This window comes from Pseudophryne corroboree, chromosome 8, assembly GCF_028390025.1.
Source record: "Pseudophryne corroboree isolate aPseCor3 chromosome 8, aPseCor3.hap2, whole genome shotgun sequence".
NCBI classification, from domain to species: Eukaryota; Metazoa; Chordata; class Amphibia; order Anura; family Myobatrachidae; genus Pseudophryne; species Pseudophryne corroboree.
The window spans coordinates 396,222,021-396,249,094 of NC_086451.1; the positions used below are offsets into that span (position 1 = coordinate 396,222,021).

A 27,074-nucleotide genomic window follows, 5' to 3' on the forward strand; every position below is an offset into this window, starting at 1 on the left:
GGCTGACAATATTATCCCTTTAACCTGGGACACTCGTGAATTACACAGGTTCCTGTGTAATTCATGAGTGTCCCAGGTTAAAGGGATAATATGGTCAGCCTAATTTATGTGTGGCTGCACACTGCAGAGATCTGCTCGATTATGGTGCTGGTTATTTTTTTTACAGGATACAGGTAGCTTCATATAGTTAGAAATGTCATACTATTTATGTGGGATTAAGTGGCTCGGTGGGAGGGGTGTTTGGCTAGGATGCTGCAGGTTGCGGGTTTGAGTCCTGGGTGTGGCGGTATATTGAAATGTGTTACTGTATTTAACGAGGGGTATTGTGGCTGAAAGGTGGCCTTTCTCTGTGGTCAATTTTGTCAAGCCCCTTCCACGCGAGGCATGCCCCTCCCCCACATCCCCTGCATTTTTGTAAATAATGAGGGGCACCATTTCTCCTTCTGGCACAGGGCACCAAGAAGTCTAGTTCCGGCTCTGTTCTCAGCTAAGGATAGGTAGACTCTGGAAGGAGGGGCACTCTGTTGTTGTGGAATATCCAAATAGGAAACATCCCCATGCTGATCAGCCTTGAACAGCCATGAACTCATAGCCGTTACAAAGCGCTGAACGTGGAGAATGTCAGAGCAAAAGAAAAACTCAAATATTACACAATCTTGGGCATTACTTTGCCATGTAAAATTGATGTGCAAACTGTGCTGCTATGCTATACTGTACAGACGGGAGCCATTAGGCATGGAGTCTGTCTCATTGCAGGTTTATGCATTCTAGGGAAAACGTATGAGGTATGCGTTACAGTATATAGAGTGAAGTGCACCGAGAAGCATCGTTAACAGTTATATGTTAACAACAAAGTCATGATATTCACTGTCCATAACTAGGTGCTAATAAGTCAGGCCAGCAATCACTTATCACATTTTTCATTTTCATCCAAGAAATGTTTCCTATTGAATTCTTCAGACGTTTCAAACTGTGAGCCTCCTCTGATACAATTCTCAGCATGGGAAGAGCATAGTGAGAAACATGAAGCTGATTTTATCAGCTTCCTGCAATTGTTTGGTGTTTTAATACATTCCTTATCTAATAGATGACATATCATTTATTTTTGCATTCAAAACACAACGTGGCATAGGATGGGGTGGTCTTCAGGTTGCCGGCGGCCGGGCTTCCGGCGTCAACCATACCGGCGCTGGAATCCCGACCGCCGGCATACTGACATCTTTTCTCCTTCTTGGGGGTCCACGACCCCCTGGAGGGAGAATAGATAGCATGGCACTCCTAGCGTGCCACCGTGCCCGCAGTGTGGCGAGCGCAGCGTGGTGAGCGCTGCAAGCCTACAAGGGGCTCACTTGCACTAGCCCAGCTGTCGGTATGCCGGCGGTCGAGATTCCAGTGCCGGTATGCTGGTTGCCGGGAGCCCGACCGCCGGCAACACATACTACACCCATAGGAAGTGCAATGGGACACTGTGGATTGTCCATTACATACACTTTGTTATCAGTGATCTTGAATAAAATCAAACACAATGGGGTATATTTACTAAGCTCCCGATTTTGACCGAGATTGCGTTTTTTCTTCAAAGTGTCATCTCGGTCAATCTCGGTCATTTACTAAACACTAATCACGGCAGTGATGAGGGCATTCGTAATTTTTTGCTAGTTCAGGTAAAAAATTACGAATGAATACACCATCGGTCAAATTACGCCTGTTTAGATACGAATCTCGGTCATTTACTAAGCAAAAAAACACAAAACACTGCCGTGAAAAATTACAATTCGCAAAAAAGTCCTAAAAAAAAACAGACCTGCTTTTTTTATTCGTGATTTGAGATGCATGCAGGAATCCATGAGATCCGTGCATGTATATCAATGGGAAGGGGTGGGAAAGTGTTTTTTGTTGTTAAAAAAAATTGCGTGGGGTCCCCCCTCCTAAGCATAACCAGCCTCGGGCTCTTTGAGCCGATCCTGGTTGCAGAAATATGGGGAAAAAAATGACAGGGGTTCCCCCATATTTAAGCAACCAGCATCGGGCTCTGCACCTGGTCCTGGTCCCAAAAATACGGGGGACAAAAAGAGTAGGGGTCCCCCGTATTTTTAAAACCAGCACCGGGCTCCACTAGCTGGACAGATAATGCCACAGCCGGGGGTCACTTTTATATAGCGCCCTGCGGCCGTGGCATCAAAAATCCAACTAGTCACCCCTGGCCGGGGTACCCTGGGGGAGTGGGGACCCCTTCAATCAAGGGGTCCCCCCCCCCAGCCACCCAAGGGCCAGGGGTGAAGCCCGAGGCTGTCCCCCCCATCCAATGGGCTGCGGATGGGATGGCTGATAGCCTTTCTTGTAAAATAAAAGATATTGTTTTTAGTAGCAGTACTACAAGTCCCAGCAAGCCTCCCCCGCATGCTGGTACTTGGAGAACCACAAGTACCAGCATGCGGCGGTAAAACGGGCCCGCTGGTACCTGTAGTACTACCACTAAAAAAATACCCAAAAAAACACAAGACACACACACCGTGAAAGTATAATTTTATTACATACATACACACATACATACATACTTACCTTATGTTCCCACGCAGGTCGGTCCTCTTCTCCAGTAGAATCCAAGGGGTACCTGTTGAAGAAATTCTACTCACCAGATCCAGTGGTCCAGGCTCCTCTGCAAATCCAGGGATAATCCACGTACTTGAATAAAACAAAAAAACGGTTGCCCGACCACGAACTGAAAGGTGACCCATGTTTGCACATGGGTCACCTTTCCACGAATGCCAGAAACCCACTTTGCCTTCTGGCTAAGTGGGTTTCTTCAGCCAATCAGGGAGTGCCACGTTGTAGCACTCTCCTGATCAGCTGTGTGCTCCTGTCCTCACTGACAGGCGGCACACGGCAGTGTTACAATGTAGCGCCTATGCGCTACATTGTAACCAATGATGGGAACTTTCTGCCCTGCGGTGACGTCACTTTAGGTCAACCGCAGGGCAGAAAGTTCCCATCATTGGTTACAATGTAGCGCATAGGCGCTACATTGTAACACTGCCGTGTGCCGCCTGTCAGTGAGGACAGGAGCACACAGCTGATCAGGAGAGTGCTACAACGTGGCACTCCCTGATTGGCTGAAGAAACCCACTTAGCCAGAAGGCAAAGTGGGTTTCTGGCATTCGTGGAAAGGTGACCCATGTGCAAACATGGGTCACCTTTCAGTTCGTGGTCGGGCAACCGTTTTTTTGTTTTATTCAAGTACGTGGATTATCCCTGGATTTGCCGAGGAGCCTGGACCACTGGATCTGGTGAGTAGAATTTCTTCAACAGGTACCCCTTGGATTCTACTGGAGAAGAGGACCGACCTGCGTGGGAACATAAGGTAAGTATGTATGTATGTGTGTATGTATGTAATAAAATTATACTTTCACGGTGTGTGTGTCTTGTGTTTTTTTGGGTATTTTTTTAGTGGTAGTACTACAGGTACCAGCGGGCCCGTTTTACCGCCGCATGCTGGTACTTGTGGTTCTCCAAGTACCAGCATGCGGGGGAGGCTTGCTGGGACTTGTAGTACTGCTACTAAAAACAATATCTTTTATTTTACAAGAAAGGCTATCAGCCCTCCCATCCGCAGCCCATTGGATGGGGGGGACAGCCTCGGGCTTCACCCCTGGCCCTTGGGTGGCTGGGGGGGGGGGACCCCTTGATTGAAGGGGTCCCCACTCCCCCAGGGTACCCCGGCCAGGGGTGACTAGTTGGATTTTTGATGCCACGGCCGCAGGGCGCTATATAAAAGTGACCCCCGGCTGTGGCATTATCTGTCCAGCTAGTGGAGCCCGGTGCTGGTTTTAAAAATACGGGGGACCCCTACTCTTTTTGTCCCCCGTATTTTTGGGACCAGGACCAGGCGCAGAGCCCGATGCTGGTTGCTTAAATATGGGGGAACCCCTGTCATTTTTTTCCCCATATTTCTGCAACCAGGATCGGCTCAAAGAGCCCGAGGCTGGTTATGCTTAGGAGGGGGGACCCCACGCAATTTTTTTTAGGATTTTACTTTGTTTAATTTAAAAAAAAAAAAAAATACGAACCCCAGCACGGATCACACAGATCCGGCCGAGATTGATTGTAAAAAAAAACGGCAGTGTTTTGCTAATCACTGCCGTCAAATTAGGTAAAAAAACACGAATGACATCGACATCGGAAGCAAAGAAAAATACGAATACGACAGCTTAGTAAATTAGTCGTAATCAATTCAAAAAGTTGCAGTTTTACACTGTCGATGTCATTCGTGATTGAACTTTGACCTATTTTCGGAAATTACGAATCTTAGTAAATAAACCCCAATGGGGTTAATTCCAAGTTGATCGCAGCAGGACATTTTTTAGCAGTTGGCCAAAACCATGTGCACTGCGAGGGGGAGGGGGGGGGCAGATATAACATTTGCAGAGAGAGTTAGATTTGGGTGGGTTATTTTGTTTCTGTGCAGGGTAAATTCTGGCTGCTTTATTTTTACACTGCAATTTAGAGAGCAGATTGAACTCACCCCACCAAAATCTATCTTTCTCTGCACATGTTATATCTGCCCTCCCCTGCAGTGCACATGGTTTTGCCCAACTGCTAAAAAATATCCTGCTGCGATCAACTTGGAATTACCCCCAATATACAGTATGAGCATATTTAGCATCATTTTTTCATAAAATGATGTAGGGATTGTAGACTCTGCTTATATTAATGAATAGTTACTATGTGCTAATAGCCTAATGCAGGAGAAATGCTATTTAGTGCAGCAGATCACAGTCTCCATTACTCATAGGCGTCACTGGTAGCAGTGACACCCGGTGTGGGAGGGCATATTAAGTATGCACTGAAAGGAGGTGTGGATAGGGGCGTGGTAACACAAATAATGGTCATGATCTCGTGGCCTGAACTCCCGTTTTGTCACTCCAGGGGTCCCAGAGATGCGGGCTGCCCCCGGGGACCAGTGTAAGTGAAGTGCCGGCTCCTGCACAGTGACAGGAGCAGGGTGCTGCAGCCTGCTCCTGTCACTGAAGAGCAGTCAGCACTTTGGTGTCATCCCTCGGCGGGTGACACCTGGGTGTGGCCTGCACCCCCGTTGAGACGCCACTGCCATTACTGGATCTGAGGGTGTAAACCTCTTTAAGCCTATAACGGCTTTACTCTTCTGATCCTTCTCCCGCAGCATCTGTCCGGCAGTGGAATTTAACACTGTATGCATATGCAATGTCAGATTCCCCAGAGGAGTCTTTCACAAACTCCTCCAAAATACTGGGGAAGTAATTAGCAGGGACAGCAGTTATTGTTACATCTGTCCCTGCAAGTTAACTTTGGTACATAGGGCCTAATTCAGACCTGATCACAGCAGCAACATTTTTCTCTAATAGGCTAAACCATGTGCAGTGCAGGTGGGGCATATATAACATGTCAGCCAGTTAACACCCCCAAAATTCCGCTTCCTGTTAATCAGCCTGCATTCGCCTTGCAATAAAAAGAAAATCACAGTATTTTTTCACAGTTTGGCATCGTGGCTGCGCATTACGAACCGTACGCATGCGCAGTCATTCGATAATCGGCCGCTGTGTGATTTCGCACAACAGCGATTAGGTCTGAATTACGCCCGATATCTGCTGTCTTAAGGAAATTTTTCCAAATCTGGTCTACCTGAACCTTGTTATTATTTTTAGTTTGAAGTTGAAGGCTTTTATCACGTCACCGCCATCCTTCCTGTCCTTTAAGTAGAGCTCTTGAAGTCTGTCCTGATGAGTTTTGATATGCAGCCAATGCATCATATTAGTAGACCTTACCTGATCTGTTTTTCTTGTTTTCTTAATGTCCTCTCTTTTACAGTGTGATCCTATAGATATGTCAGTGTGTAAATAGGGCTTCCTGCTAGTAGCCTATACAGTAAAAATATAACCTCCCACTTCCAGCTATAAGGATCTCTTCCTGTATATCCTGCTTTTCATTCCTTTTAACTACACATTTTGCTTAACATCATAATTTCTGAAGCTAACTCCTAAATCTTTTTCTTTATTGTTGAGTGTATACCATTACCATTATTCTGTATTCTGTTTATTGATTGATGGTTCAAGCATGGATTATTTTTACATTTTGATATATTAAATTTAGGATTCCACACTTTAGTACATTCCTTTATTTTCTTTCATTGCTGTACATCTGTTTAATCTCCTCCTTTAGCATATCTTTTAATAATCTTTGGCCCGGATTTATCAAGCATTGGAGAGTTATAAATTACACGGTGATAAAGTACCAACCAATCAGCTCCTAACTGTCATTTTTCAAACACAGCCTGTAACATGGCAGTTAGGAGCTGGTTGGTTGGTACTTTACCACCGTGCAATATATCACTCTCCAAGGCTTGATAAATCTGGGCCTTTATTTGGAAATGCACATCTTGCCTGCTAGAAGGTACTTCTTCTGTAAACCACAAATATTAGCATTAATGAATCAGTGAGTCAAAATAATACTGAGAACTCCACAAGATAGCAGCCCTTCATTGTACAGTACTTAAAACATTTCTACATTATTTGTCATATCCTTTAGCCAAACTGTTATCCACTAGACTGTTTTTAGTTAAATCCATAGATTTTACGTTTTAAATCCATGTTTTCTGCTTTATCATATCAAATGCCTACATACCTAAATTACAAATGTGCTATATCTAGAAATCTGCCCTGATATATCACTTTACATTAGTTTAGATTTGTTTCACATGATTTTTAGGTACCTACTGTATATGTTCTCCTAAAATGATGTGCTACACCCCAGGAATAATGCATCATGTTACCATAACAACCATTATATCTTCGATTATGTAGATTGCAGGGGGGGGGGGGGTAGATCTTAAATACTGGTAACAAGCTAAATAAATAATAGTAGTACACACAGTCAGATGTTATGTACTGTAGTTAGGAAAATAATGTCTCATGTACCACAAAATGTTGGTGGTGCATGCTTGGGTGGAACTGACAAAGTGGCAAATAAAGAGAAAAGACATTGTGTGGCACTGAATTATAATACAACAGTATTGCTTAAAAAACACAAACCAATAAACAACATGAATAATATAAAATCTCTAGAGTATAGCTCTGGAGGGATGTGTGTGATAACAAACACTGTGCCCACAGTAGAAGAAAACACTAGTGGGTAAATCATACACTGAGGGGTATATTTACTAATGTTTGGGTTTTCAGAAGTGGAGATGATGGTGCCCATAGCAACCAAATCAGATTCCTGACACAGTTTTTTTATTTTACATGTTTTTGGACTATTATATAACTTTTCTATCCATTTCAGCATAGAGTTGGTGATAAACGTTATGCCGATCGCAACAAGCCACCGAGCCCGAAGCCTGGTGAGGGAATGCCTTTCTACAATTGGGGGTCCCAGATGACAAACCCATCCACAAAAACCACAAAAATGCAAAAAAAAATGGTGTCTACCTTTTTTTGTGTCGACCATTTTCATGTCGACCTTTTGACCCTGTCGACCTCATGTCTGTCTAACATATGGTGTCTATCTATTGACTGTCTAACTAGACACTATCTATCATCCCACACCCGACCAGCATGTATTCCTAAGAACAAATAAAATCACCTCCAATTATATTTCTAGTGATTGAATTGCTAAAGACAAAATACATCACTAATGGTTGATCAAGTACACTGCTGTATATGCCTTAACTTTGTAGCTGGCTACTTGTATGCAACTGTATTGATTTGCAAGCCAAAATCATAGGATCATATACAATGGGGTAAATTTACTAAGATGGGAGTTCTATTTAAGATGGGATGTTGCCCAAAGCAACCAATCAGATTCCAGGTATTATCTTCTAGAAAGTGCTAGATACATGAGAAGTAGAATCTGATTGAATGCTATGGGCAACATCTCATTTTAAATAGAACTCCCATCTTAGCAAATGTACCCCAATATGTGTTAAAGTATTGATCTTCTGAGGGAAGTAGCAAAGTTGATCTGGGGGAGTTTCTTGCTGAGTGCGGTCTCTGCTCATGAATGTGTCTACTTATGCACCCACAGGTAAAACTTGGAGACAGTGAAAAAAAGGATGTTTATGTTCTCCAGGATACATCACAGATTTTTTCTTCCTGAAATAAAGGATTTATTTTAAGGAGAGAGATTGGGTCACTTCTTATAATAAACTGGATTAAGATAGAGGACGCAGATGCACATAGGTCTGTGTGTAAAAGTACAGCTTTAAGGCTACATGAGTGATATTATGATATTGCTATGACTGACTGGCTTTGAGGCTTTATGTTGGCCTAACTCGTATAAATAGGGTTGGGATTTGGTTTTGTGCTCATAGTCTGGAAAGAGAGAAGCTCTTCCTCCTTTACGGAAGGACTTTCCAGACACTAGGCTGGATAAGCAGTACAACTGTTTGCATTTACTTTTGTCCTTGGTCGCTTTTTGCTGTTCTTATTCACATCTTTACCTGACTGTATAACCTCTCCTGACCTTCCTTGTTTCCTTGTGTTTTATTCTCTGTTGGTTTTCTTCCTTTTTCCTACCTGTACCCTTTCTAAATGTAATAACTCTACCACCTTCCACCATGTCATACCCCAGTCAGATACCGATGCCTCCTCTGCATTATTTTTCATGTTCCTTTTGCGTCTCTTCTCCCAGTTAGTGATGGCCATTGGAGTATTACCTATCAATGGCCTCCATCAATGGTGCCTTCAGTGCTTAGCATCAATGGTGCCTTCAGTGCTTAGCATCAATGGCATGAAACTCTTGATGGGAAAGCATTGATGCTTTTTCCCACTGATGGAAAGAGCAGCAGGCAATCCAATCAGAGAAAGTGGAGCCATCATGGAGGGGCTAAGTGGGGGTAGGCTGACTCCCCCATGCTATACCTTTAACCACCTTCATCTGATTGTGTTCTGCGACCTTCATGGGTGCACATGCTGGTTCATACAGTACTTAGCCAAAGCTTAGACCCCCAGCATGTCCACCTCAGTTCTGCACCATTGGATTTGATAGGTAACATTATCAGCTGGGCCACTTTGGCACCCTCTACCTTCTTCCTAACCCTAGGGCACCCCATTTTCTTATTGTTCTGGTTAAATGAGATCAAATCTAGTACCTAGAGATTTGCAGAGCAATTTTCTATGATACCTTGCATGAATCAAACACTTATCGACCCAGTGATGGTCTTATTACATCAATTAAATATTTATCTTGGTCGGTCTAGGTGATCAGTATCTTAATACATTAGACCTGTCAAGGTTATACCAGTTGAATCTCTAACACATGTATAAGATCAATGGTCATCAGGCCACTGACCACTGTTTTTAATACAGTATGTGTAGTATTTATAATTTCTTCTTTTTAATTTCTGTTGTTTTTTTGCATTATCATTATTATCCCTGTTATTTTTTTAATTTGGGTACATGAAAAAAACATATATTAAGTGACTAAATAAAAGTTATGTTTTAATACTCTACAGGTCCTGTCAGACAATGTGGCTCTTCCTGCTGACCAACTTAGAATAATGAAATGTACATTCAGGTTGATGAACTGCTCTAGAGTTCCAGAGTCCATTACCATTCTTAAACTTGAAATATGTCTCCTAAGTGTGAAGACAGGCTTTTCATGAACATACAGAGATAGGTAACATCTACTCACAGGAGACAGTACACAACTCTGCATTCTGAAGAACAGACATGCTGACCTCAGCACTTCCTAGGCAAATTACCATGCTAATGACACCTTCTATGGCTAACAAAAGTTTTCCTGTATCTGTCATCTCTGATAGTTAACGAAGCCAGCATCCTGAATAAATCAGTCTATTGACAAGTGTGCAGTACATTCTTTTTTTAATTTTTTAATTTCTTTATTCATCAGAGCATAGTGTGGCATATTACAAGGTACTACATTTATCAAATGTAGTAAATATAGGGATACATTGTGTGAAACAATCAGTCATAAAGAAGCTGTAGTAATTATTGGAAAACAGTAATATGGAAACATTATAGTTCAGCTAAAAGTATACAGATCCCCTCATCCGGGCATGGTCGGCAGTCCCCCTCCCCCCCCCCCCCCAACTCTGGGTCCACCCACTGTAAGAGCATATTTTAGTGTGAGGGTGGCTAATGGAGAGTCTCCCAAAAATATACGCATTTCATACCAAGAGATATGTCAGAAACAAATATATATCTGGTGTTTAAGTTCTGGGGTGAAAGAATCTATAAAACCCTCCCATAATCTAAAAAAGGAAGATGTTTTAAACTCCTTGTGCATAGTAGTTTCAAGCCAATCCATATGAAAGGTATAGTATAGCTTATTTATAAATAAAGAGATGGGGGTTGTGTGTTGGCCCGCATCTGTAATATACATTTGCATGCAACTGTTGAAATTACCAATAACAATTTTCTACTTTCACCTTGTGCTGGTATTGCCATAGGCATAATCCCTAGTATAGACCATTCTGCCGAAAGTGGAAGGTAATTCACTAGATAAGTAGAAGCGAATCGATTAACTGAAGTCCAAAATTGCCGTATTAGTGGGCATTCCCACATGCAATGGATAAAAGTGGCATTGGACATCCCACACTTGGGCAACTATCAGTGTCAGACAAACCCATCATGAACCTGCGGCGGGGGGAGAGATTGCCATTGTGATAAATATCATAGAACAATTCCCTATACATACTGGAAGAAAGTACGAATTGGGAATAACACAGTGATTTTAGCAGCTTGTTAATAGTAATATGAGGAAATGTCGCTTTCCAAGAGGAAAGTCCCGTAGTAATGACCCCATCTAATGGGGTATTAAGAATCTTATAATGTAAGGAGACAGTCTCCCCCCCATCTGCCTAGCAAGCAGTTAATCCAAAGAGTTAGACCAGTCATTCGGAGACAGAACCCGGATCAGCAAACTCACATAGTGCTGTGCTTGGTGAATCGCCATAAGGTGAGATTGGGATAATTTATATGTAGCAAAAATTTTGGCAATTTGTAGAGGTGCAGGATCTTTGATGCTAACCAATGCATGAACATATGGAATCCCACTATTTATCCATCTTGTAAAGGGAACAGAGGCAATGCCATCTTGAAATTCCGGATTAAAGACAAACAGAAGGAAAAGAGAGTGATGGCAATTTAATTTGCATTGTATCCGCGTATGGTGCCAAACCCACCATGCCACCATAAGTAAGGGGTTTCGAACAACCTCGTCTGTCAATTCTTCTTTGTGTGAGTGTAAAAAAGTCAAAAGATGTTCAGGTAAAAATGATTGGTCTAAGAGGAAATCAGTATAAAGGTCTGTCCTATGCAGCCAATCTCTAATATACGGCAAAACCCTTGCATGGCTATATAGTTTTAAATTAGGCAGATTGACCCCTCCATTCTCTCGGGTTTGTTGAAGTTTTAGTAAACCTATCCTAGGGCGGCCAGACTTCCAAATGAAATCCCTAAAAGATTTATAAAGGAACTTTTTGTCAGCTGTGGTCAATAAAATAGGTAGCATTTTTACTGGATATAGCAATTTTGGAAATGAAATCATCTTCAACAGATGAATCATACCTAGATATGATAACAGTAAGTTCCGCCACCAGGACAACTCTCTGACCACCCCTTCAATCAAACTACGCAAGTTAAGGTCATATATGTCTTCAATATGACGTGGTTAATGTATCCCCAAGTATTTAAGATATTTGACAACCCAAATACTGGGGTACTGATCCCCCCAGGGAGTTTTCACCATATGTCCCAGGTATAAAACTTCTGATTTATCTGGATTCATCCTAAATCCCGAAACCTACGCATAGTCCGTCAATTTCTCCAGAATCCGTGGGCAAGGTACTCTCAGGATTCTAGACAAAGAGAAGTAAATCGTCCGTAAAAGCTTGAAGTTTAAGTTTCTGGGATCCCACGAGAACCCCCTGAATTCGTACCAGTATTGTAAGATCCGTAGCAATGGATCCAGAGCAATATTAAATAGTAGAGGCAACAAGGGACATCCCTGCCTCATACCTCATGTCATGTTAATTGGAGAGCTACAAGCGCCATTAATGACCAAAAGAATAGTCGGAAAATCATATAGAAACTTAAAAAATTGCGTTAAAGGCTTCTCAAACTCGCATAACTCAAAGATCTTCAATATATGTCTCCAATCTATTATAATATACAGTGTTCCACACTGAAAGTTATGTAGCTACAGTATTTCATTTGTTATGGAGAGATGCTTTGCACTCTGAGACAATGAGGGGTATCTAATTACCTGCAGTCGATGACCACAGTTAATTGTATCGCCGGGGGCTATCCTACTAGCCCCAATGTGGATGCCCCCCCCCCACATCTCCCCAATGCCGCCACTTATCTCTGATTATGCTTCGGGTGCCTCAGGCATAACCCACTATAAACAGCTGCTGAAGCCACCAAAACACATGGGAATGGGCATATATCCGCAATCCCATGTGTTTTTACGCGATCGCTTCTCCAGTTTTGGCTGATGAAAATGGCTTGTAACAGGATACCGCAATAATAACCATTAGTCATTAATCGCGATATCCGTCCGTTTTCACCAACTGAAAACGGATCGTATGCAATTGGATACACCCCAATGAACCACTCATTACTCATGGGGTTCCGACCTATTCAATATACCCCAAAATTATCTGACAAGTTGGGTAATTCGACTTGTAGTAAAGCACGTGGATCGGCGGAATAGCTGCCAATGCTTCTTTCGTAAACGAGGCCAAATCCGACACATTTTGACCACCTTTCTGACCATCTTAAACCTATGTTAAAAAATTCGGATTGAGATGAGGGACATGAGGGAACTGCAAGGAGGAGAGGAGGAGACGGGGGGGAGGACAGGGGGGAGCCGCGGGGAGACGGGGGAGAGCAGTGGCTACAGCGGGAGGATGCGGCACAGCCGCCACTTATGGCAGCATCCACCCGGGTGCAGCAAGCGGAGGTTTTAAAAGGACTACGCAGCCAGCTATCCATTACATCTTGAAAGAGATCCCCTGCTAGGATCGAAACACGTTAGTGGGATAACTGGCAATTCTTTAGGAGATTTACATGCTGGAGAGAGAAGAACATTCTATGCAAGGATTCTATGTGGGATCCCAAACATCTATTGGTCCTCTGCAAACTTACTTCACTCCCACATGTAGGAACATTTACTTGCCTGCTGTAATTTGTAAATAATAGGATTTTTTTATTTTATAACCTTTTTTGTTTGGATTGACAAACTTCGGACTGAGTTCTTAAAGCTTGGAAGTTGATCCGGTTCTACTATTCAAGATACCTGTGATGTGCCAATCTAACAAAGATAATCTGTGAATATGGGGGGCAACCTCAAATATATTTCATATATGGTGGGGAATGGTATCGGGATCACAGTGCTTGGCATTCTGGCAGTCAGAATTCTGTCAGTGGGATTCAGATGCTCAGGATCCGGAAACCTACTAGGTAAGTATGCTACCCCTAATCCCTAACCTCCCTAACCCTTCCTATCTGCAGCCTTACTCTAACCTTCTAAAGTGGTGCCTAACCATAATCCCCCCTCCCCCACACCCTAAACCTAACCCTCCCTCCCCCGCAGCCTACCCCTGCCCCCCCCTGGTGGTGCAAACCCTAACCCTCCCTCCCTGCAGCCTAAACACGAGAAATAAAAATTATTTTGTGGGAAGGAGGAATACTTTCAAGGCCACTTTCCACAGGGGAGATATTAAGGTCTTTGGGGTCCTCTGTAGATTTCAGGGTGAATTTCTGCAGGATGACGGTGAAAAAAATGAAAAGCTGCAGACGCACCAAACTTTCACCTACACATGATCTTTTTCCTGTAAAAAATATTGAATAAAATGTCAATAAAATAAAAAGAAGCTCATGAAGCAAAGTACAAAATAGCAAAGGTGATATCTGGCACATGAGCCATACACTGCAATGTAATCTGAATTGGCCCATCCACCAACAACCAAACTATCAATTTCTCCATCTCCTCTCTGCATGTATGTAAATAATTATAGCAGTAATACCAGTTGAGTCTCCCATGTCCGAAAATCAAGTATCTGAAATATTCTGATCAAAAAATGTCAGTCTAGATGGGCCAAGTGGTTATTATCTGCTGTCAAATTCTATGTGTCTTATTCTGAGCGACTGCTGGACACGAGCTAGAGCTTGTATAAGGGATAACACTCAGGAGCCGAGGAATGAAGCAAGGTTGTTTAATATAATTATGGGAAAGACAATAAACAGATAATTACTGCGCTTGTGGATGCTTGTTACTTATATCACATCAAATATATATTATATGTATATATATATATAAGATTTTTTTATATAACCATTGGTCCTCAGAAATGAATAAGTATTAAGAATTAATATTAGGAAGGCCTGTATTTATATAATATCACATTTATTGTGCAATTACAGTCAGAAATATGCATCAAAAATATACATCAATAAGCTACAATAAAATATTAAAATTCCAAGGGAAGAGTGATAAGATCAACTATTTGTTCTCTCCTCCTCCTATAATAGAATAAAACACTTTGGAAATAGTAACTATGGGCAAATTCCCAGACTTTATCCTCCTCCAAAGAATGAAAATATTGTATTTTAGTGGATTTGTAACAATGTTGTTCACAGCGGCTGTTTCGGTCCAAAAAGTATCATTAGTAGCTGATATGCACCTCTGATCTGGACGTATATAGCAGTGAAGCAATTGCTGGTGTCTCGGCTAATAAGTTCATTTATCCAAGCACTATACACTGGTATAATTACCCTTCCTGGTGCATTTAGTCAATCAGCCACATGTATCTCCACTGCACGCCCCGTTCTCCCGATGGTGATGCACTCACCGCTGGCGGGACTTCTGGCTGGTCACGGGTGCCTCTGTATTGTGTTTCCTAATAGCACCAGGTGATCTGACCGCGGAAGCCGGTCAGATCACCTGGCGCTATTGATATTGATGTATATTATTGATGCATATTTCTGATTGTGATTGCACAATAAATGTGATATTATATAAAGACAGGCCTTCCTAATATTAATTCCTAATACTTATTCATTTCTGAGGACCAATGGTTATACAAAAAAATCTTATATAATACACAGTGGCAGGCGGCACTCACAGGTCAGGTTCAATCAGTATAGAAGAAGAGACATGGAAACTAGTCCCTTAGATCAACGTTTTGATTTGTATTTAAGCCGTCATCAGGATCTTATGAGAAAGAGTACATACAGTGCATACCTACATAACCTCGCTTCCCTCTGCCTGGAAGCCGCCGCCGCGCCGTCTCCCGGGTCTCGTGACGTCACCTGTGTGCGACAGGCGCCTCTCGGTACACCCGAATGGCAGCCCGGCATCATGGCAACCCGGCAGTAAACAAAACACATAAGTGAATGCAAAAACAACAGCATGAAAGCAGGGTAACAGGAAATCCAAACAGTCATCATCAAATTCTCATATTAATACAAACATTGTATACAGTAGAGTAGCATGAGCACATCAGCGTTAAAGCATGCAGGACTAGTTATAAAACAGACAACGCTGTAATATGGGGAGTATAAACAGATACCTATAGTTGCTGAAATACACTATCCCTATTATAAGAATCAACTTAAAGACAGCATCTCATTGAGGCCCTGTGGGGAAACCGTCTCTAAACGGTGGACCCACCGCGCTTCTTTCTGTAGTAAGACCTTATTACGGTCTCCCCCACGTAGCCTTCTGGGTGCCTGATCAATGGTTTTGTACCGGAAGGTACTCAAACCATGATTAAAGGCCTTGAAATGCCGGGCCACAGGCTGGCTGTGTGCACCACTGCCCTCAATGGCCTGCCTAATCGCGGACCTGTGCAGAGCCATCCGCTCTTTGAATTGCCTAGTGGTCTTCCTCACATAGAGGAGACCACAGAGGCAATGCACAATGTAAACTACATAAGTACTAGAGCACGTAAGAATTTGTCGGATGGCTATCCTTTCTCCTGTGTGTGGATGAGGAAAGGAATTGCCGACTTCATGAAGCTGCATGCGGTGCACCCAGTGCACCTATAACAACCAGAAAGTTGGTCGGAACAGACTCCTGAAAGGAGGAAATATTGTTTTTCACCAGCCAATCCTTAAGATTGCGATCTCTGGTGAAACTGGGCATTAATGCAGCATCATGAAGGCACGGCAGTTCACTATCAGAGGTCACAATAGAACATAATTTTTAGGCACATTTAACAATTTCCATGCTGGAAGAGTGAAATCTTTGCACAAAGGGAACAACCTCTCTGCCCTCCTTTCCCGCAGGCTTCTTCCTTAAAGTAGTAAAAAAGGAGTGAATACCCGCGCTGGCTACACAAATTAATAATAAAAATAATAATAATAGGGATGGTTTGTTCTGTGTAAAAAATAACAATTTATTTACAAATCACATATAAACAAATCTAAAAGAAAAAGGAATTCCTGTTACCACAAGGTGGCGATAAAACTTAAAAATGTCTTTATCTGAATAAGTCTTAGTGGATTTCACATTCTCCTACATTAAAGATTTTCATTCCTGAAGGCTAGGGCAACCTCCCCTTGTGCATTCACTGTGTTTGGTAAATAATTACCAGATCCCCACGTTGTTAGGCATCAGCATAGGAATGAGTCCATTTGTAGCTGTAAGGGTGGATCCGACCTGTTTGTTGAATAGGTCCAGTGATGGGAGAGAAGTCCAGAATTTGCCGGAGGATGAATGAGGCTTTGCGGGCCAGTTAGGAGAGTGAAGTCCAATCGTATGAAGTAAGCTCAACGCGTTTCACTGGTGTAATCCAGCTTCCTCAGGAGCATAAATCCCATAAGTGTAGGGTACTCTATTTATACCCTTCCTAATAGTTAGATAAGCACCACCTGCTTAGATCATTGTTAATACAAAGAAACAAACCATCCCAAATAACAATATAAAAAACTGACAGTCAGAGTCACAAATTTAATATCTATTTATACAATTTATTACATTTAAAAAACGAGTGTTATTCCCTTTGTTTAGACCAAAAGAAATATAAGATAGTGCCGATCAAGTGACGTTACTCGTCACATGATCGGTATAGCGGCAGTCCCATTGGTCAGAGGACGTCTCTGTGGACAAGTGATCTATGTCACATGATCTCGCTCTAAACCCCTTCAATCCGAGGTAAATTCTTATTCCTGGGAGGACCTCGGAAATCCTCTGTCCCATAGGTTAGTTCACATCACCTGACGGAGCACGCGCTAACACGACGTACGTGATCACTCAGCTAGTCACGTGAGCGCACTCTCCGTAAACACAAGTTTCCCTTCAAAACAAAGACCCGGAAAGTGTATAGAGTCCGCTGATAGACAGTTAGGTATACCGTAGGTTTTTCCATGACGATTTTCATACTCTATGGTTGCCATGGAAATCCGTTTTTAACAGGGTTGGTTTTTATCATGCAGACATGGGACTGCCGCTATACCGATCATGTGACGAGTAACGTCACATGATCGGCACTATCTTATATTTCTTTTGGTCTAAACAAAGGGAATAACACTTGTTTTTTAAATGTAATACATTTTATAAATAGATATTAAATTTGTGACTCTGAGGGGTATATTTACTAACATTCGTAATTTTCTGTTTGAGGTCAAAGTTCAATCACGAATGACATCGAAAGTGTAAAATTGCAACTTTTTGAATTGATTACAACTAATTTACTAAGCTGTCATATTCTGCATTTTCTTTTGTTCCGATGTCGATGTCATTCGTGTTTTTTTTTTTGTTTTTTACGGCAGTGATTAGCAAAACACTGCCAACTTTTTCAAAATGAATCTCGGCCGGATCTGTGTGATCCGTGCTGGGGTTCATTTTTTTTATTAAATAAACACTGTGAAACTTTGAAAAAAATTGTGTGGGGTCCCCCCTCCTAAGCATAACCAGCCTTGGGCTCTTTGAGCCGATCCTGGTTGCAGAAATATGGGAAAAAAATGACGTTGTAGCACCCTCCTGATCGGCTGTGTGCTCCTGTACTGACTGACAGGCAGCACGTGGTAGTGTTACAATGTAGCGCCTATGCGCTACATTGTAACCAATGGTGGGAACTTTCGGCTCAGCGGTGAGGTCACTTTCGGTCAACCGCTGAGCTAAAAGTTCCCACCATTGGTTACAATGTAGCGCATAGGCGCTACATTGTAACACTGCCGCGTGCTGCCTGTCAGTCAGTACAGGAGCACACAGCCGATCAGGAGGGTGCTACAACGTGGCGCTCCCTGATTGGCTGAAGAAACCCACTTAGACAGAAGTCAAAGTGGGTTTCTGGCATTCGGAGAAGGGGACCCATGTGAAAACATGGGTCCCCTTTCAGTGCGTTGCTCGGGTCTCCGTTTTTTTATTTTTATCAAGTACCTGGATTACAAATGGATTATCCGAGGAGCCTGGTACCCTGGATTTGGTGAGTATAATTTATTCAACAGGTACACCATGGATTCTACTGGACAAGAGGACCGACCTGCGTGGGGACATAGGTAAGTATGTATGTATGTTTGTGTGGATGGATGTAATAAAACTTTACTTTCAAGGTGTATGTGTATTGTCTTTTTTTGGGTATTTTTTTAGTAGTAGTACTACAGGTACCAGCGGGCCCGTTTTTCCGCCGCATGCTGGTACTTGTGGTTCTCCAAGTACCAGCATGCGGGGGAGGCTTGCTGGGCCTTGTAGTACTGCTACTAAAGCAATATCTTACACTTTTACAAAAAGGCTATCAGCCCCCCATCCGCAGCCCATTGGATGCGGGGACAGCCTCGGGCTTCATCCCTGGCCCTTGGGTGGCTGGGGGGGACCCCTTGATTGAAGTTGGATATTTGATGCCACGGCCGCAGGGCACTATATAAAAGTGACCCCCGGCTGTGGCATTATCTGTCCAGCTAGTGGAGCCCGGTGCTGGTTTTAAAAATACGGGGGACCCGTACGCTTTTTGTCCCCGGATTTTTGGAACCAGGACCAGGCGCAGAGCCCGATGCTGGTTGCTTAAATATGGGGGAACCCCTGTCATTTTATTCCCCATATTTCTGCAACCAGGATCGGCTCAAAGGTTATGCTTAGGAGGGGGGACCCCACGCAATTTTTTTTCTTAAAATTAACACTTTCCCACCCCTTCCCACTGATATACATGCACGGATCTCATGGATCCGTGCATGCCTATCCAATCACGGCTCAAAAAAGCAGGTCTGTTTTTTTTAGCACTTTTTTACGAGTTGTATTTTTTCACGGCAGTGGTTTTTTTTTTTTTGCTTTGCACTTCTTAGTAAATGACCAAGATTCATACTTAAACAGCCGTGTTTTGACCGATGGTGTATTCATTCGTATTTTTTTACTATGACTTCCAAAAAAATACGAATGGCCTCATCACTGCCTTGATTTGAGTTTAGTAAATTACCGAGATGACACTTTGAAGAAAAAAACGGCATCTCGGTCAAAATCGGAATCTTAGTAAATATACCCCTGACTGTCAGTTTTTTATATTGTTATTTGGGATGGTTTGTTTCTTTGTATTAACAATGATCTAAGCAGGTGGTGCTTATCTAACTATTAGGAAGGGTATAAATAGAGTACCCTACACTTATGGGATTTATGCTCCTGAGGAAGCTGGATTACACCAGTGAAACGCGTTGAGCTTACTTCATACGATTGGACTTCACTCTCCTAACTGGCCCGCAAAGCCTCATTCATCCTCCGGCAAATTCTGGACTTCTCTCCCATCACTGGACCTATTCAACAAACAGGTCGGATCCACCCTTACAGCTACAAATGGACTCATTCCTATGCTGATGCCTAACAACGTGGGGATCTGGTAATTATATAACACAGTGAATGCACAAGGGGAGGTTGCCCTAGCCTTCAGGAATGAAAATCTTTAATGTAGGAGAATGTGAAATCCACTAAGTCTTGTTCAGATAAAGACATTTTCAAGTTTTATCGCCACCTTGTGGTAACAGGAATTCCTTTTTCTTTTAGATTTGTTTATATGTGATTTGTAAATAAATTGTTATTTTTTACACAGAACATACCATCCCTATTATTATTATTATTATTATTATTATTATTATTATTAATTTGTGTAGCCAGCGCGGGTATTCACTCCTTTTTTACTGCTTGTTTTCTGAGGAATTGACCTTCCTTCTACCTGCTGCTGTTGGTTGCGCACCTGCCTATTTATTTATTCTTCCTTAAAGTATTTGCCCTATGGGTATTCGGTACTTTATTCTTAGCTTTAACCAGGTCATCATACCTGAAACCCCTCGCAAAGAATTGTTTCAACATGATGTTGATTTGAGAAACTGGGAACACGGTAACCCTTTCTTCGTGGCAATAGGATGCTGACTGGTGAAATGTAGCATGGTATTTCTATCAGTGCTTCTCTTGTACAGCCCTGTGTGAATCTGACCCAGTGCCCTGTGGAAACTGAGAAACAAACCGACATCATGTTTATGGCCTGTTGTGATCTCTGATAGTGAACTGCCGTGCCTTCATGATGCTGCATTAATGACCAGTTACGCCAGAGATCTCAATCTCAAGGATTGGCTGGTGAAAAACGATATTTCCTCCTTTCAGGAGTCTGTTCCGACCAACTTTCCCACCCAAAAAAATGGTTGTTATAGGTACACTGGGTGCACCACATACAGCTTCATGGAAGTCAGCAATTCCTTTCCTCATCCACACACAGGAGAAAGGATAGCCATCCGACAAATTCTTACGTGCTCTAGCACTTATGTAGTTTATATTGTGCGTTGCCTCTGGGGTCTCCTCTATAAGAGGAAGACCACTAGGCAATTTAAAGAGCGGATGGCTCTGCACAGGTCCGCGATTAGGCAGGCCAATGAGGGCAGTGGTGCACACAGCCAGTCTGTGGCCCGGCATTTCAAGGCCTTTAATCATGGTTTGAGTACCCTCCGGTACAAAACAATTGATCAGGCACCCAGAAGGCTACGTGGGGGAGATCGTAATAAGGTCTTACTACAGAAAGAAGTGCGGTGGATCCACCGTTTAAATACGGTTTCCTCACAGGGCCTCAATTAGATGCTGTCTTTAAGTTGTTTCTTATAATAGGGATAGTGTATTTCAGCAACTATAGGTATCTGTTTATACTCCCCATTTTACAGCATTGTCTGTTTTATAACTAGTCCTGCATGCTTTAACGCTGATGTGCTCATGCTGCTCTACTGTATACAATGTTTGTATTAATATGAGAATTTGATGATGACTGTTTGGATTTCCTGTTACCCTGCTATCGTGCTGTTGTTTTTGTATTCACTTAGGTGTTTTGTTTACTGCCGGGTTGCCATGACGCCGGGCTGTCATTCGGGCGTGCCGAGAGGCATGCGTCGCACACGGGTGACGTCATGAGACCCGGGAGACGGCACGGCGGCGGCTTCCAGGAAGAGGGAAGCGAGGTTATGTAGGTATGCACTGTATGTACTGTTTTTCATAAGATCCTGTTGACGGTTTAAATACAAATCGAAACGTTGATCTAAGGGACTAGTTTCCATATCTGTTCTTCTATATTGATTAAACCTGTCCTGTGAGTGCCGTCTGCCACTGTGTATTGACTGTTTAGACCTTGCTGGGGTCTGAAGGAGGGCACTCAGGCACGTTCTGTGGAAGGCTGAGTGCCGATGCGTGCATACGGATATATATATATATATATATATATATATATATATATATTTATTTATTTATTTGATGTGATATAAGTTACAAGCATCCACAAGCGCAGTAATTATCTATTTATTGTCTTTTCTGTCAGCCTAACAGGGGTCCTAACCAAACCCTTATTACATGCAGCTGAGGTGGATTAATGCACCCTTAGCGTGTGAATATCTATTTACATCTATATTTGTAAAACTATTTAACACAGCGCCAGGAGTGTCGGTGTTGGGGCTGCCTTTTCTGAAATAATTATGGCAAAGAATGAATAATGATACAGAGATATGTAAGAGTTCTAAGAAGAAGGCAAGATGGTCAGCTGGATACTTGACCACATATGAGTTGAAGAAGTGGACGTCCGATGCTGAATGCCAAGATCTACTTGTTGCTTGAATTTTGGTGTAATGTTGAAGAATTCCGGAGAGTTGAAGACTTGGGTAGCTGGGAAGCCAGGACACAGCTTATTCTTGAGCACTGATGTGCTGAAGACTTGAGTAGCTAACAAATAGAACTCCTCTGTCGGATACAATTTCTGTTGGCAGACCATGTACCCAGAAGATAGGTGAAATGAAGTGCTGAGTCAGCTGAGGAGCTGATGGTAGACACTTTAAAGGTATGAAATTAGCCATTTTTGAAAATCTGTCAACGATGACCCAGATGGTATTGAAGTCATTGGATACAGGCAAATCGGTGATGAAATCCATAGAGATATGGGTCCATGGTCGCACTGGTATGGAAAGTGGATTGGTGCTCTGGAAGGTACTTTTTGTTTAGCACATTTAATACATGAAGACACAAAAGACTTTGTGTAGGCTCCGTGTAAAGCCACCATTAAGTTTTCAGAATAAACTCCAAAGTCTTTTGAACTCCGGTGTGACCAGAGAAGTGAGAGGCATGGGTCCACTGTAGTAATTGCTTCTGATGATGTGGCTTAACGTAAATCTTCCCTGGTGGTGGAACAGGGGAAGTTTGATTGAAGGCAAGGACTGTGGGATTGAGAATTGGATACATTTCAGTAGGTTCCTCATCCTCATTCTGGATGAGAGATTAAGATAAGGCATCAGCCTTCTTGTTCTGATGACCAGGGCAATACGAATTGAGAGAAGAACTGAGACCACTGTGTTTCTCTTGGAGATTGGCATTGGACGGATTTAAAAAAACAGATTTTTATGATCTGTGAACACTGTGACTGGGAATGGAGCCCCGTCCAACAAATAGTGCTATTCCTCAAGTGCCAGTCTGATTGCTAATAGCTCCTTTTTATACCAATGGGATAATTATTTTCCACAGGTAGAAACTTTTGTGAAAATAAGGTGCATGGATGAACTTTGTTGTCACCGGATCATTGTGACAGGATGGCTCCTACCTCTTCAGAGGATGCATCCAACCTCTACAATGAATGGACAATTGACATTGGGTTGTTGCAAGACTGCAGCTTTAACAAAGGCGCCTTTGAGGTCCTTGAAGGCCTTGCTTGCTTCAGGCGACCTATGAGTTGGATATGCGCCTTTATGGGTAAGAGCTGTAATTGGGGCTACCAGGGTAGAAAATCCACAAATAAACTTCCCGTAATAATTTGAAAATCCCAAGAATCATTGAGTAACTTTCAAAGAAAAAGGCTCAGACCAAGAAGTAATTGCTTTTTCTTTTTCAGGATCCATATTGGACTTCAGTACCGGAAATAATATATCCCAGGAAGGGAACTGTAGACACATCAAAGGTGCACTTCTCAAGTTTGCAGCAGAGGTGATATTTTTCTAAGAAGAAGAACTTCAGAAACTAGCTGACGATGAGAATGTAGATCTGAAGAAAAGATGAGGATATCATCCAAATAGACTAATACAGACTCATAAAGAAGGTCTCTGAATATTTCATTTACTAGGTGCTGGAACAAAGCAGGTGCAATTCTTAAACCGAAGGGCATGATAAGGTGTTCATAATGACCGTCCCTTGTATTAAATGCCATCTTCCACTCATCCACGGCTCGGATCAAGATGAGATTATAAGGCCCTCTAAAATCCGGTTTGGTGAAGCTCTTCGCTCTTTTGACCCGATCAAACAGTTCAGTAATTAACGGAATTGGATTTTGTTTCTTCAGCATGCTTTCATTCAATCCTCTGTATTCAATGCATGGTCTGAGACTTCCATCCTTTTTCTTAACAAAGAAGCAGCCAGCCCCTGCTGGGGATGAGGAGGGACCGATGAAGCCTTTGGCCAGATTTCCTTGTATATACTAAGAAATGGCGGCATTTTCTGGAAGAGACAGAGGATGGGTCCGATCTATGGGCAGAGTTTTACCTGGAATCAAATTGATTAGACTATACCATTCACAATGAGGAGGAAGTAAGTCAGCACCACCTTTACAGAAGACATCTTGAAACTGATGATACTGCAAAGGAATTTTATCAGTTTCTGAAGAGCAACATGGAAGGACTTTTTTAAGACAGGAATCTCTGCATATCTCACCCCAGGATAAAATCTGTATATTTGACCAGTCCACTTGTGGGATAGTTAGCTGGAACCATTGTAGAATGAGGACCTCAGTGTGGGGCATCTTGGGCATGACCAAGAAGGTGAGATGTTCTGAATGCAGGGCTCCAACACAGCTGTATTGCTTTGGTCTTGGCAGTAACCATGGAGCTGTGGATCAGACTCAATAACAGGAAATAACTTGAGGTAGCTCTTCAGTAGGTATGCCATGTCATTCAATGAACGAGGCAGAGATTAATTTGTCGGCTGCTACTGTATCAAGAAGAACAGTCACAGAAAGCTGATTGGTGCGATTTTTGAGAAGAAAAGGAATAACTGGATTCTTCCTATGTGGAGCAAATGAAAATGCTCCTAACCCCTTCCCTCCTTTGGAGATTAGGAGAACCTGTTTCCCGGGTGCTTAGAACAAGAATTGACCAGGTGACTGGAATCACCACAATACATACAAAGATTCATCTGTTGTCTTCGTTGACGTTCCTTAGAAGATAGCATTGGAACTATTGATCTGCATGTGCTCACCATCAGTGTGAGGATTGGGAGCACATGGCATTTGCCCTTGGACTGTTTGAGAACCCACTCTCTAATACGTATTAATATTGTTAGAGAGACATTAAATCAGCCAGCTTGGTTGGAATGTCCCAGGAGACAAGCTCATCCTTCATTCTTTCAGACAGCCTGTGCCAGAAGGATGCAATCCTCCTCGTTCCATTGCAATTCAGCTGCAAGCACCTGGAAAAGAACAATATATTGGCCCATAGTCCTACTCCCTTGGCAAATTCTCATAATATCTATAGAAGCAGAAGGGGAATAATTTTCTAGAACTTTTCAATTAACCACGGTTAGTCATCCAATATTGGATCTGAACGGGAGAGGGGAGAACGGGAGAGGGGAGATCCAATCCAGAGCTTGTCTGGAAAGAAGGGCGAGGATGTATGCCACTTTAGTTCTTGCTGTGGAAAAGCTTGTAGCCTGGAGAGTAAAATGCACTTCACATTGATTGAGGAACCCATGACATAACTTAGGTGTTCCGTTGAATTTGTTGGGTGTTGGCAATCTGATTGGAGCTGGAGAAGACGATGAAGAAACTACCACTGAATTAGCGGTAAAACCACCAGGTGTGGTGGCTACAGTAGCCGGATTAATCTTGGACTGTAATGTATCCTGTTGTTGGGAGAGTTCCTGTAAACCTTGCATCAGCTACCGCTGGGGTTCCTCCAGGCGTCCAATCTGAGCTGACATAATCTGAAATACATCAGTTAGCATCTCTGGGTTCCCTGCCAAATCCATTAGGTCAGTGCTTACTGTCAGGACCCGAACTGGACCCGAACTGCTAGACCTGAACAAGAGCTTGTATCAGGGATTACAATCAGGAGCCAAGGAATGAAGCAAGGTTGTTTAACATAATTTCACCACATACAGGGTTAAGGCAAAGAATGAATAATAACACACAGATATGCAAGCATTCTAAGAAGAAGGCAAGGAGGTCGGCTGGATACTTGTCCACAGATGAGTTGAGGAAGTGGATGTCTGATGCTGAATGGCGAGATCTACTTGTTGCTTGAATTTTGGTGTAAGGTTGAAGAATTCCAGATAGTTGAAGACTTGGGTAGCTGGGAAGCTGGGACACAGCTTATTCTTGAGCACTGATGTACTGAAGACTTGGGGGGTAATTCAGATCTGATCACATCAGCAAATTTGTTAGCTAATGGGCAAAACGATGTGCACTGCATGTGAGGCAGATATAATGTGCAGAGGAGAGTTAGATTTGGGTGGGTTATTTCGTTTCTCCGCAGAGTAAACACTGGCTGTTTTATTTTGACACTGCAATTTAGATTTCACTGTGAACACACCCCACCCAAATCTTGCTTTCTCTGCACATGTTATATATGCCACCCCCCTGTAGTGCACATGGTTTTGCCCATTACATAACAAATTTGCTGCTGTGAATTAGGCCCTTGAATTGCTAAGGTAACTGAAAAGCTGGGACATGGCTTATACTTGAGACTGGTTTACTAGAGACTTGAGAAACTGAAGTAGCTGAATAGCTGAAACATGTCTTATACTTGAGCACTGGTGTGCTAGAGACTTGATTAGCTTGCGTAGCTTAAATACCAGGACATGGCTTATGCTTGAGCACTGGTGTTCTAGCTACTTGAGTAGCTGAAGAGCCGGGACATGGCTTATACTTGAGCACTGGTGACTTAGCAGGGCAGGAAGGCTGAATAGCCGAAACTCAGCTACAGCCAGAGTCGGTGAGAGCAGCTGGAATAACTAATGTCTTTGTATAGCATGCTGGAACAGGTAGTCACCACAGGAGACTTGAACAGGCAGAGGCCAACAAAGCACTAATGCTGGTGCATCTCCAAGTCACCAGCTTGATAACCCAGACCAGTGGTGGAACTACAGCCAGTGCAAGCAGTGCCTTGCACTGGGGCCTGCCACTGTCCAGGGGCCCAAAGCAGCGCGGCATGTAATGAGTCAAACTGAAGACGGAGGACAACCTATGGTGAAGGACAGGGACAGCTGCAGCAGTGCCTCCACCAATTACACAGCGCTGCTGCGACTCCCTCCTCCTCCTCATTCCTCCTCCTCCTTTTCCCCTGCCCAGGATCTCTGCCAGAAGAAGCTGCACCGAGGAGTCTGACTGCCAGCTGAGACAGTAAGTATAATTTTCTTTCTTTCTCTTTCTTTCTTTCTTTCTTTCTTTCTTTCTTTCTTTCTTTCTTTCTTTCTTTCTTTCTTTCTTTCTTTCTCTCTCTTTCTTTCTTTCTTTCTTTCTTTCTTTCTCTCTTTCTTTCTTTCTTTCTTTCTTTCTCTTTCTTTCTTTCTCTTTCTTACTTTCTTTTTCTTTCTTTCTTTCTCTTTCTTTCTTTCTCTCTTTCTTTCTTTCTTTCTTTCTTTCTTTC

The 27,074-nt window shown here is 42.7% G+C and overlaps 1 protein-coding gene across 2 annotated transcripts in view; it reads right to left on the bottom strand.

Moving 5' to 3' along the window:
- Window positions 1–13,607: 13,607 nt before the first annotated feature.
- LOC134949269 (cytochrome P450 2C16-like) overlaps window positions 13,608–27,074 on the bottom strand; it is a 66,325-nt gene continuing 52,858 nt past the window's right edge. For both annotated transcript variants that reach the window (XM_063937762.1, XM_063937761.1), the window contains one exon: window positions 13,608–13,828. In XM_063937762.1, the coding sequence (XP_063793832.1) occupies window positions 13,644–13,828 (185 nt within the window). In that variant the 3' untranslated portion in view covers window positions 13,608–13,643. The remainder of the gene's footprint in view (window positions 13,829–27,074) is intronic.